The sequence below is a fragment of the Eublepharis macularius genome, chromosome 13, assembly GCF_028583425.1.
Source record: "Eublepharis macularius isolate TG4126 chromosome 13, MPM_Emac_v1.0, whole genome shotgun sequence".
Lineage (NCBI taxonomy): Eukaryota > Metazoa > Chordata > Lepidosauria > Squamata > Eublepharidae > Eublepharis > Eublepharis macularius.
In genome coordinates this window covers 71,483,670-71,496,993 of record NC_072802.1, presented here as the reverse complement: position 1 = coordinate 71,496,993, position 13,324 = coordinate 71,483,670, and the positions used below count along the sequence as shown (strand labels likewise).

At 50.7% G+C, this 13,324-nt stretch overlaps 1 protein-coding gene across 1 annotated transcript in view; it reads right to left on the bottom strand.

The window, feature by feature from the left end:
• RPH3A (rabphilin 3A) overlaps positions 1 to 8,662 on the bottom strand; it is a 73,272-nt gene extending 64,610 nt beyond the window's left edge. Inside the window, exons 1-2 of the mRNA XM_054996385.1 lie at positions 8,600 to 8,662; positions 4,274 to 4,369 (exon numbers count right to left, since the gene is read on the bottom strand). Of these exons, the coding sequence (XP_054852360.1) occupies positions 4,274 to 4,350 (77 nt within the window). The 5' untranslated portion in view covers positions 4,351 to 4,369; positions 8,600 to 8,662. The remainder of the gene's footprint in view (positions 1 to 4,273; positions 4,370 to 8,599) is intronic.
• Between the last annotated feature and the right edge of the window lie 4,662 nt (positions 8,663 to 13,324).

Below are 13,324 nucleotides of genomic sequence, written 5' to 3'. Positions count from 1 at the left end.
TCCCTCCTTGTGGCTGATTTCACCTGGAAAGCTCTGAGAGCAAGCCAAGACGAGCCCCTGTGAGGCTGGCAGGCAGGTATCCAGTAGCCACTCGGCTCCCAAACGGCCAGAGCTGGTGATGGCAAGCTTGCTGCTGCTGGCTTGGCTGGCAACTTTCTTGGACCACTTTAACATCCCCATTTGCCTCTCCCACCTCCCACAAGAGAACAGCGAAGGTTCTGCCCCCTCCCCTAACCCCGCTGCGCAGCATACAGCAAACAAACCAATAGCAGCAAAATGTTGCCAACTCCACATTTCAAGAACGTTTTATCTCCCCTGAGTCGTTTTTAAAGCCTTGACTCACAAATGAAATTCACAGCAGGCCGGAAAGGTACTTACTGTTCTTTTCCACTGCGGAGCGGCATGAAAAACAAGGGAAAAACCAGAAGAGGTGGTATTAGAAGTTGCCCATCTCCTGCTGTGACACGTTATTTCTCCCCTCCACAAGGCAAACATATTCAGGCAAAACACCAGCCATTTAGAAAGTTTATATTTTATAGAGCCAAGTTAGGTCACCACAGGAGTATGCAATCTTTCAAGCGGAGGGGAAAGTACTTAAAAGCTTCAGTGATATTTTGTGCCATGCACACTTACAAGTGGGACCAACAAACAAACATTTGAGCTGCTCCCTGACTGCAGTTTTTTTGCAGTGATTTTCTGTCCCACAGCTGTCACCAGAGGAATTACATAATGTATGGATTTTAATGAATTTGTTAATTAAATGTACATATAGCAAAAGGAGAAATAACAGGAGGAGACATGACGGGAACCTCACACATGGGGGGACATTGGGGGTAATTCAGTACAGGGGCTCTTTCTAGAGTGGGCCGTTGAGGCTCACACAGGGCTGACAGGCACCAGCTTAGCATCCACTCCTCCTCTCTCATGCACCAGAGAGAATGTCAGGGGAACACTGAGATAATGAAATGCCCAAGCCAAGCGGAAGGGCCAGCACCAAGCAGGCCCTGCTTAGAGCAATTTGCTCCTGGCCGCCAGCAGTCCTCTAGGCCAAGGGCACTCTGGGAACTTGGCTGGTGAGTTAAAGGGCCACTCTCCACCCAATATGCAGCACCCACCATAAAATGTCAGTCATAAAACTATTTAGTATCAGATTCGCTACACTAATACTGCTGAGGGCATAAGCTGAAACAGCAGCATATGACATACAAGTTAAAAATCCACTGGCATATAAATCAGAAGAAAAAAAATTAAAAGAAGCCTGAATGCTTGAATTTCCTCACTCAGGGAGGCTCCTGTTTCTCCTCTCTGCTTTGAGATTGCGTCTTCAGGACTTTTGAGTCTTGCAGAATGGCTTGCCTTCCTTATCTCTGGCAACCTCTCAGAGCTAAGCTACAAGAGACACGAGGAGGACCACATGAAGGGAGTCACAACGTTAGCTGGGAAGCAACGAGATGGAAAGGCGCTGTCAATTTCCCCTCTCTACAGGGCCAGCAAAGATTGCTCCTCAGAGAGTTTGCTAATTTCCTCTTTGCCTCCTGAAGGCTCTGTCAGTTTTACCTCCCCTTCTAGGAGGCAAAGAGGAAATTAACAAACCCTCTGAGGAGCAATCTTCCCTGGCTCTGTAGAGAGGGGAAATTGACAGTGCCTTCCCATCTCTTTTAAAACTCGGCTTCCCGGCTAACGTTGTGACTCCCTTCGCGTGAGCGTCCTCGTGAAATTCATCTCTTGTAGTTTAGCTCTTAGTGAGAACCAGCGTGGTATATCGATTAAAATGTTGGACTGGGATCTGGGAAATTCACATTTGCACCCCTGATCTTCCATGGAAGCTGGCTGGGTAACTGAGTCAGTCACACACTCTCAGCCTAACATACCACACCGGGTTGTTTGTTGTGGAGATGAGATGGAGAAGAGAATATTTGGTACCCCACTGAGAAGAGAAGAAGAGCAAGGGTATAAATGAAGTTTAAAAAATTAAACTATGGGAACCAACAAGTTAAAACAGTAGATAAGACCTGAGGACAGAAAAAGGCTTGAGGACACAAAAAGCAAAGTGCCTGGGCAAAGAACAGAAGTTCCACCCTTTCTGCCTACAAGCCAGAAAACCAGATCCCAGGTGAACTGCTGTGGGGAGAATCAAGGCAACACTGCAGAGCAGGCCCTGCCTTCAGTCACCCCCCCCCCCCAATCATTCTTCAGAAGCTGAGGACACAAAGAGCCACACCTCCAGTATCAATCTTGGCATGTGGGCAAGTCAGCATCAGAGCCCCTGTCATGTGCAGTATAGTGGCACACATCCATGTTGAAAAATGGATCCCATAAAAATTAATTCATGTATGAAAAAGAGGGCTTCTAAGATGGAGCCTGCTAGCCACATTTTGGTACATTTTTAAAAACTGCAACCTTTTTTCAACAAACAAGAAGGGTGTACAAGCAGTTTTTATGCTATACTCTCTCCAGGGAGAGGGAACCACAGTAAATGTGCACAGAGAGATGGCAGAGGGGGAAAGCCACAATTAAAAACCCACTCCCATCACCGGCAGCTTTTTGTGGATCGCAGCCACAGCACCTCCTCTATTAAATCAGCATCAATTTGGCACTGCCTGTAGTCCCCTAGCAACATCCGCAAACCCACAGCTGTCGCCTGAGGAATGCGCATTCTCCCATTCCATGCTCTTCAATGGGAGTCTATGAACTATTTAATACCTAATGGACTCTCTACAGCCCATTAGCAGATCCTGGCATCTAGGGTTTAGTCTGATAAGGAGGAATCACACTTCCCGGTAGGGGAATAAATATATACATTATTTAAATTATTTGAATTTTATTCCACCAACATACAGAAGATTGAATTGCGAAAATGCAGATTTAAGGATTAGAATTAACAGGAGCAATTCAGTTGAAGCCAGGGAGGTTTGGAAACACTGAAACTTGAATCAGAGTAGCCGATTAACACTAAGTCACTTCTGGTGGGGGGGCATGATGCAGGGGAGTTGCTGAGGCCCCGACTCCTGGGCAAATCTCCCACCACTGCATGTCCTCCTGGAAACCGCAGTCCCTGTCAAGCACGCAGGGCTAATTGCTAGGAAGCTCCTTGGTAGCGTGGCTGGCAGAGTAGCAGGCAGACAGGTTGCCTGAGGCCCCACCACCTCCAATGAGCGGCTCAGACTGAGGAGGAGTTCTTGCTTCAGGCAGCAGATTGAGCCTTTAGTATCTCACAGCCTCCCATGCCCTGGAGGATTCTGGACCGCTGTGTGGGTTCATTGTGGAATGACTCAGAGGGCTCAGGCAGAGGAACAGCCATGCAGGTGGGAGCTGGAGGGAAGAGAGACACGGGGGGGGGGGGGGGGGAGAAGTTGCACAAGGAAAGGGAGGAGTGATTTCACCCTTTTGCAGGGTTGCCAACTGCAGGCTGGGAAACTCCTGGAGATTTTGAAGGTAGAGCCTGGGGAAGATGAGGGCCGTTTCCAGACGGCTTACTGGCCCCCCGGAACGTCGCGCCACGTTGTGGGGGAAACGCGAAATATCGCGTTTTCTTGCGCGAGTTTTGCGCGACGTCATGCGACGTCGTGCAAAACTCGCGCGAGAAAACGCAATATTTCGCGTTTTCCCCGCAACGTGGCGCGACATTCCGGGGGCCAGTAAGCCGTCTGGAAACGGCCGAGGTTTGGGGAGTGGATGGGCCTCTGCTGGTTATAATACCGTAGAGTTTATCCTCCAAAGCCGTTGTTTTCTCCAGGGGAACTGATCTCCGTTGTTGGGGGATCAGCTGTAATTTGAGGATATCTCCAGGCCCCGCCTGGAGGTTGGCAAGTCTACTCCCTTGTCACTATATCACTATACTACTGATATAAACTGTGCGGTACACTCTGCATTTTAAAAAATACTTTGCCATAGAAAAAGCTCTGCTCTGGATCCTGTATAAATTATGCAAACTAATAACATTGTGCATGGTTTTGCACACTAGTTTGCTTCCACTCATCTTAGGGAGGGGCAACGCACAATCCGAATACAGAAGCTCCACCCATAAACCACTGGGATGTTTGTCTGCACACTTCTCTGGTTTCCAGGTTTTCAGCAGACATGCACTTGCTGGTATAGATTTACAACCCTGAGGACTAGAAACTCCATTTTTAACTGGAATACAGGATTCTCCAAACCCATACCCAAAGAAAGCCACATTCTCTGGATTTTCTGCACTCCAGCAGAGTAACAGCTCTGGATACAATATATGAAGTAGCCCAGAAGACAGGCAAAGTCTCAGGGTTCTTCTTACCCGGCTCGATGGGCCATCTGTCTCTCATTTTGATACCTCCACTGGCCAGTGCTGTTGCCAACCACAGTGTCAGTCATGGTTGAGCGTTGTGGCTACCTGGGGGGGAAACAGACAAAAGCGCTAGTAAGCAACCAGGTAGATAAGGTGTCCAGGAACAGGAAGACCAGAGAGAGAGATGCAGCAATAGACATGATCCTCGCCTGGCTTTGTTTCTAATATTTTTATCAGCCTGTGGCTCCTCAGCTTACAAAGCAGCCAGTTAAAATAACACAAAACACACACACACTTCATAACCTCTCCAAATGTAGTTGTTGCCCCCACATTGGCAGGCGTGGGAGATTTAGGTGACACCACAAGGAAGCTTTTGGCAAGAGCAGACAGGCTGCTCAGCAGTGGCATTGGCTAGTCCCCTCAACAGCTGGGCAGTGCCAAGCAATGCCCAAAGGCCAGTCCTGACCACTACCCAACACTGGCACACCTGGCTGAAGCACTCCTTTGAAATTCCCGTCAGACTGAACTGCAAGCTGGGGCAGCAGCACCCATTTCATTCAAAACGGAATTGCCAAGTCCTTTCAAAGCCTCAGACACGTGAAAAGCGCTGTCAAAGGGAGAAGCGGTTGGCCTAATCCCCACATCCCAATGAGGGGAAATGATCCTTGTTTCATTCCCACAGCTTGGAAAAAGAACAGCCACCCTGCGAGGAAGGCAGGATCCACAAGCCAGCCAAGGCAGCACCTTTTGCCTTCCACATGACACTAAACCTTCTGGCCGAAACTGTTGCTCCACCTACAAGGCTTACAAACGGAGGTCTGTGGGAATCCAAAGAAAGGTGAACAGTTCGGCCCACAACCCAGTGATGCCAAGGTGCACATCTGGTGGGTCCCCATGCGTACCATTCAGAACTCACGGAGAGTGCAGAATCCTACCCACCGAGCATAATCAGACCCAGAAGGCTTCTACCCTGTATCACAGCTTCCCAGCCAAACCCACTTCCTGCCCCCTGTACTTGGCTCAGGAGTAGACCTTGACTCCTCTGCAGGTGTTTACTGATGAGGAGGCCTCCAGGTGACTCAGAGAGGCTCTGCCCGCCACCTCCACTGCTCCTGCTCGCTTCTCTTTCCAACCTTCTTCTTTCTCCTTCTCCCCCTCCTTTTCTGCCAGTTTTCATAAAGGGCGGCCTCCCCTCGAATCCTCGTGATGCCCCATGACAAGGTTTTCCAGCAGTCACACTAACTTGATGCAACTAGAATATTTTGCCTCAAGAAAATGGAGGGCATTGGGGACTGGGGAGAGAGCCAGTTTGGTGCAGTGGTTAAGAGGTTGGGACGCTAATCTGGAGAGCTGGGTTTGATTCCCCACTCCTCCACTTGAAGCCAGCTGGGTGACCTTGGATCAGTCACAGCTCTCTCAGAGCTCTCTCATCCCCACCCACCTCACAGGGTGTTTTGTTGTGGGGATAATAATGACATACTTTGTAAACCGCTCTGAGTGGGCGTTAAGTTGTCCTCAAAGGCGGTATATAAATTGAATGTTGTTGTTGTTGTTGTTACCCTGTGAGAGAGTTTAGGCTGAGAGAGGGTGATTGGCTCGAGGTCACCCAGAGAGCATGCATGGGAGACTGGGAGCTCCCAAATCCTACCCCAACACTCTAACCACTACAGCGCATAGAGCCACTGTCCCCGTGGCTCACGTCTGAACTGAATCTGTGGCTGGGCCACCCAGCTCAGCTTGCACCAGGACTGCTTTAACACCCCAGTCCACCCCCTCCTTAGGATACTTTGGCAGGAGAAATGGGTGTTTTGTGCTGCCTTCTTGCTGCCAAGAAGGAAATGGATTCAGGGCTAATGGTGAGGTGCAGACGTCAGAGTGGCAGGCTAGGTTCTGGGAGACCCAGGTCCAAATCCCTGCTCACTGTCTCTCTGCCACGTCTTGCAACAAATCACTTGTGGCAGCAGGTCAGAAAGCAATTCCCAGGGCCCAGGACTGCCTCTTGGGTGGCCCTCAACTCCCCCTGATCTGGTGGCGCTACAAGAGCATCCGGGTCCTGGCCTGCTCTGCTTCCCTTTGCCCTTGTGGCCCCTTCTGCTGAATTGTTCTTAGGCGCTTGCTCTTTTTCTGGCAGGATCCGTGCATTCTGAGTCATATATGACAAAGTGGGCTCCAATCCACACCTTATCCTTCTGACAGGGAGACCGACTTTACAAAAAGTAACTCTCCTCAGGCTCACCGGACCGCCTCTCTGGTGCAGGGTGGGAGGGAGCCCCAAGCATCAGGGTGGTGCAGGATGCTTGCGTATTTGTGCCATCAACTGTCTTGCTAGTAGCCCATCGCTGGGGAGGAGAAGAGGTTCCCTGTTCTGTTTCTTTAGATAACTGTCAATTGTTTTGTCGAGGATTGCGATCCTCCACTATGGTAGATGTATTATATTCTGGCTTGCAGACTTTTTACACACCATTGGAAAGCAGGATTTGAATCCAGTAGCACCTCAGAAACCAATAAGATTTTCAAGGTGAAAGCTTTCGAGAGTCAGAGCTCCCTTCTTCAGGTAAGAGCTTTGACTCTTAAAAGCTTGCACCCTGAAAATCCTGTGGGTCTGTAAAGCGCTACTGGACTCAAATTCTGCTGTTCTACCTACCTGAAACTTACAAATCATTGGTGCATATAGTAAATGCTGGTTTATCAGTGCGCGAACAGCACTGCTAAGAAAGGGGCACAAAATAATGGGTTCCATTTGCACAGAGGAGTTAGCCGTGTTAGCCTGTAGTAGCAAAATAGTACAGAGTCCAGTGTTACCTTTAAGACTAGCCCACTTTACTGTAGAATAAGCTTTTGAGAACCACAGCTCTCTTCATCAGATGCATCTCGAAAGCTTATGCTACAGTAAAGTTGGTTAGTCGTAAAGGTGCTACTGGACTCTTTACTAATTTGCACAGGGGAGAAGTGAAATCACAAATTGTGGGATAGCAGAAATAAGGGACTCAAAAGCATCCCTCCCTATCCCTATCTCAGGGATGCAAGTCCAAGCACAGCCGACTTTCCCAGTCTGACAGCAGAAGAGTTCAGCAGCACCCCTAAAGCCGCCTTCCTCACAACTGGCCCAACACAGAGTCTAACATTTTGCTTTGGGGACTGAAAAGGTTGGCAAAGGGGGAAACCCTCTCAAAGCCTTCCAGCCAAATGCACTCCGCGTTTTGACAGGGCTTTCCTGCCACCAGCCAGCTCCCTTCACTTCCCAGCTCTGCAATGCAGCTTTCTTGTATACGGAATATCTTGGCAGAGGCTTCTCCGACAGCGAATCAGGAATTGCTTGGTTTTGCCTTCTTGGGGTTTTTTCACATTGACAAACCCAAAAGGTAATTAATCTCATTCAAGGAAAGGCTAAGCACTCTTCTGGGGGGAAACAAATAGAAAGGGGGGGAAAGAGACTCAGGAGTAGATCTCTCGATGTCAGTTCTCAGCAAGTAACGCATAGTTTAGCTTTGCATTTCCTATTAGAGGAGCCCCACAGGACCAGGGTCAGACCAGCAATCCACCTAGTGCAGCATCCTGTTTCTCTCAGTGGCCAATCAGATGCATTCCAAGACTGACAACCAGGGTCAGAGAGACCAAAGCCTCCCCGTTGTTGCCCCCATGCAGTTAGTACTCAGAGGCACTCTGCCTTTAAACATGGAGGTTCCATGTTGGCATCATGGCAAATCGCTGTTGACGGACCCTATCTTCCGTGAATTTCTCTACTCCTCTTTTAAAGTCACCTAAGCCAGTGTCCCTTGCTATATCATGTGACAGTGAGTGGCACGAATTAATTCTGCACCCTAGGAAGAGTACTTCCTTTTTGCCTTTCCTGAATCTGCTGCCTATCAACTTTATTGGCGAATCTCAAATTCTAGAATAACAAAAGAAAGTATCTCTGCCTCCACTTCTCTGCACCGCAACCTCATGCTACAAGCCTTCTGCCACGTCTCCTTTTTTGAAATTAAAAAGCTCAGCACTTTTTAGTTTGTCCTCACAGGAAAGGGGCTCCCCCAAGAAGTAAGAAATTCCAGGACTGGAGAGAGGGGCTTTTTCAGGATCAGTTTCATTAAGCAGCAGGAGCAGTCACAATGAGAAAGGAGGGATATAAATAAAGTAAAATAAATATTGCTACGGCTCAGAAATTGCTGGAGCCAGCCCCCCCCCCAGCCTGCAAGCAGCAGCTCCCCCCACCAAGCAAACTGAACGCATTAGCAGTCCCTCATGCACAAGGCTGTTTTTTGCTCACCAGTTGCAAAAGTTAAAGTTCTTTCTCCTTCACTGATTACATTCTAGACTACCATACTTTGCACTCACCTAACCCTCAGCCAAGTGGGCAGGATATATCCAGTAGCCAAAAGCCATCTTTAGCTATTAATACTAAAGAAAAAAAATAGTCTTTGCCCTCAATGGCCAGAAGAAGAGAGAATCACTTGCCCTTCTGATGCGGGCCCAGCTGAGCCACAACCTCCTCAAGAAACCGTGTGAGGGGGCAGGCTCACCACCTCTTTACTACCCATGGCACAAACAGGCCAATACAAGAATGGGTTCACTGACCTTCACAACAGCATAGACGCTCTGATTTGAAGTAGCCGGATATGCAAGACCAAAGATGCAAACTAAGGGGGCGGGGGGCAGGGGGAGAAGTGGGTATCACCCTACTCAGAGCATTGCTGTGCCAGGGCAGTATCCGTTCTGCGATTGTTCAGATTTGTTCTGGGCCTTGGGCATCCTGTCAAGGTTTTCATCTGCCAGATTCTCATCTGTATTTGCAGAGCAAAACTACAGTGCTCTAACCATCCACGCCCAAAGTCAACCTCAAAAGCCTGCATGCTGTAATTTTTTCCAGTGCAGTAATAATAAAATTACTTTGCATTAATGCAGCACATTGTAAGTGCTGGAGCACTTCAGATGTGCTATCTTACAACAACCTCATAGGTTAGGGCCCCATGGGGACTGAACCTGGGACCGTCTACAAACAAAGCAGCTGGCCTGCCACTGAGCCTAGGTTTCCTCGGCTAAAATCACCTTCCAAATTCATGCTCATGATGAGATTTGAACCAGAGTTCCTAGGATCTCATAGTTCTTTACCGCAGCATAGTTACTGTTGGGACATCCAGCCAGACATACACATACAGATACACAACCGCTCTGCCTTTTCCAATACCTGCTTATCCATTTTAATGCTGCTCTGGGAGGCAACAAGGTACAGCTGGGGAGGGGTGGATAAGTTCTGAATCACAGCTTTGCACACACACCCACTCCTCACATCCCCAGTTCATAATCGCCACCTGTTCAAGTCACAGGAGGAATCTCACATCCACTTTGGAGGATGCCCCCTGCAAAGTAACTGAATCAGCGTCCATCGTGCATCCATCTTTAAAAAATGCATTTTGGTTGATGCATAGGTTTTAGATCTATCCGTATGGCAGCTAGCTTTTATGGAAGCTCCAGCTTTGCTATCAGGCTTTCCATCCCAATTAAAACCTTGCTTGACAAAGCCCTCTGGCGAAACGAGCACAGCATTTGCTGACAACAGAATGTTGAATCTAAGAAGCTGAGTCAATCACAGCTTAAAGAAAGCTTGATTGGCAGCAGACAGCTAGAAGCACAACAAGCATACCATTTTTTAAAAAAGAACAGTGCACCGAGCCCAATATCCCACCCACCCAACTAGGAAACCCTGCCCCTGGTCTCACATGTGGCTGCACTATCAGCAGTGCAGGAAAGGCACTTTGTCCACACTCAGAGATTCCTCCCTGTAAAAATATTGCTTGACATTCTGCCTGACCTACTGCCCTCAATAAGCCTCTTGGGGAAAAAACTTGTCTTTTCCCATCTACCATCTTTGAAGTCTGGATGAAAAGAAAATATTGCACAAGTTAAGGGTATTTTAAGAACTCTATATATTACAACCTAGCCCTAGCTAGGTTGTACCTGGGCAGATACCCAAATTGCCCCCTACCTTAGATGCACAAATGGTCTGTAGTTTGGCTAATGCCCCAGCGCTTCAGCAAAAACAGATGGGCTAGGATCTTCTGCACAAGAAGCCTGGCTGAAAATCCCTCCAAGACTTCCCAGCCGCATCTCTGCAGCACAAGAGTGAACCTCAAGCCTCCTCCACAGGAGAAGAGGAGGGATTCAATGGAAACAGCCGCGCTTTTCAGGGAAACGCAAAGCTCATTCATGTCTCCTGCAGGATGGGAATGCAATTTGTTTCCGTTCCAGTTGGCAGTGGAGGGAGCTCAACGCTGCCTCTGCTGCAACACAAGGGTTCTTCTTGCTCTCTTGGTGTGTGCACCTGCAGGCTCGCCAGGCAAATCTCTCCAGGTGTTCAGAAAACTGTTATCAACATCAGTTGCAGTCAGAGGAGAATCAAAGCTCAGCTCCGGAGCAGCCACCGGGAGCTCTCCTCTCTGCCTTCCCTCCTGTGCACACACATCTTACTCCTAGAATTAGGAGACTGCCTAAGTACTAGCAGCTCCAGAGGAGTTAGGCATGTTAGTCTGTAGTTGCAAAATAGTAAAGAGTCCAGTAGCACCTTTAAGACTAACCAACTTTATTATAGCATAAGCTTTTGAGAACCACAGTTTGATGCATCTGGCGAAGAGAGCTGTGGTTCTCGAAAGTTTATGCTACAATAAAGTTAGTTAGCCTTAAAGATGCTACTAGACTCTTTACTATTATGTACTAGCAGGTGCCCTTCCATGCCTGCTCTCTAGCCCAGGACTGGCCGGTAATGGCTGAAGGGTCACTCCCAACATTTGCCTCCCCAGTCCCCATGCCTGGAACTTGAACTAGAGTCTTTCAGCGGGCAAGGAACCTGTTACGTTAAACAAAGGATTGAGGGGGGGATGCTAAAGGCCTTCCTCCGCCTGAGACCCAGGAGACGGCCTCGGAAGAGAGAGGAAGTAGCACATGGCAGCTATGGTTGCCAGCTCCAGGTTGGGAAATTCCTGGAGATTTGGGGGTGGGACCTGAAGAAGGCGGGGTTTGAGGTGGGACCTCAGCAGGGCCTAATGCCGGAGTCCACCCTCCAAAGCAGCCACTTTCTTCAGGATACTGTAGGTGGGTAGCTGTGTTGGTCTGGAGTTGAACAGCAGGATTTGAGTCCACTGGCACCTTAGAAACCAACAAGGTTTTCAGAGTATCTGAAGACGGGAGGCCTGACTCTCGAAAGCATACACTTGGTGGTGTCTAAGGTACCACTGAACTCAAATCCTACTTTCTTCAGGGGAACTGATATTTGTCAGCTGGAGATCTGGTGCAATTCTGGGAGATCTCCAGCTGCAGCCCTCGGCAAACCCTCTTGCCCTCTGGCTCCCAATGACCTCCCCCGGCTGCTCCGGCAGCGGCTCTCCAGGGGCTTGGGCAAAGGGAGGCCCTTGTCGGAACCTGCTGCCCAAGGGCCCTTCTCCTCCATGGGCACCGGTGACTAGCTCGGGGTTCTGACCAGGACCGGACAGCGGGCTGCCCTTTGGAAGGCACGTGCCGGTCCCGCCAGCAGCTCTGTGTGCAGGCACTGGTAGCGCTTGAACCTCCCACCTTCTCCGACCCGAGGCGCCACCCCGGCTCTTGGGAATCGATTTCCAAAAGGCTCCGGCAGTGGTTTCAGCTGGGGAGGAAGGCCGGCCCTCGTCGGCCCAGCAGCAGCAGCAGCAGGGGGTGGGAAGCTTCCTGCATTGGGAGGGAGTCCCCTGCAAGCAGAAAACTAGAGCAGCAGGAGGAGGGCTGAGCCCCGCGTTTTCTCCGTGCATGCAGCTTCCCTTAATATTTAGAAACCTGGCTTCCATTCCCGCCCCGTCCCCCCGATTGTAGTTCGAGTGAGACAATCCGGAGTTGGATCCTAAAGTGGGGTTGGGTAGCAACGCGGGCTGCACGCGGGCTGCCTGTTTTCCAGCGCTCCGCTGGTTCCGCTCCCTCCTCGCTAGCTTGCCAAGCCAGGCCCGTCCCTGCCTCCCCTGCCAAAGCAGGCCTTGCTGGCCCTCCTGCGGGCGAGGCTGGAAACCGCAGCGCCGACGCAGCGCTCCTTTGTGCCGCGCAGCTCCCCGGGGCAGCCCGTCTCCACTAGCGCGCGGTCGCTGCGCTGGGCTGCCGGGGGGCTGCGTGGTCGCTGCGGGAGCGGCGGTGCGCCGGGCCGGCCCGTGGAGGGCACTGCAGCAGCCGCGGGAGCCCCGCTGGCCGACCCTTTCGGCGCTCGGCTGCACCCCTGCACTGTTACGGCGCATCTCCCCGGCCCGGGCTGTTGCGGCCAGAAGCAGCACAACCGGGGCGGGGGGCGTTTCCGGGGCACCCTAAAAAGGGAAGGTCCAGAATCTAGCCACGATCCGCACGAGGGCAAGACGGAGCAGCTGCCTGGCACCCAGGAGAGCATGATGGTGCATCTGGGGTGACAGCACGGAAAAGGCCCCCGCCCTGGTGACCACGAAGGCAGAGGCACCTGGCGCAGGTCCCCAGGGCCACGCTCTGCTGACACTCAGAGATCCAAAGATGTGATTCAGCTGGGAACTGCCGCCATGGGGAGGAGGAAATATGGGTTGCAGCCACGAAAGGGAGGGGGGCTCCCGTGCCATTTCTCCAACCCAAACTGCCCTCCCACCTGCTCGCAGTGGCTCTTTCCCCAGGCAGAAGGAAGGGGCCCTCCCTGACGTGAATCAGGAGTTCCACAGCGTTGTGCCTTTTCCTGGACCCTCAAGCAATGTGGGGGGGGGGGTGCATTTCTGATCATGGGACTTTCAGGAGCAGGGCAGGGCAGGGTTAAGCCCTTCCTTCCCCACTGCCTCCGTCTCTAGTGAATGGGGGGTGGCTGTTTTCTGAGGTTCTGACCAGCGAAGAATGTGTCCTGTCAGCTGGTCAATACTGGACAGTTAAAAGCTACAGCCTGTAGATTCCAGCAGGTCTTCCCAGAAGCCGGCATTCCTCGGGCTGGGTCTCTACCCAGATTCCACCCCTCACCTGCCATGCTCCACTGAGGCTCTGCTTACAATGGCCCCACCTAACAACAGCCCTTCTCAAGGGGCCACATTTCTTTTTTAATAATCA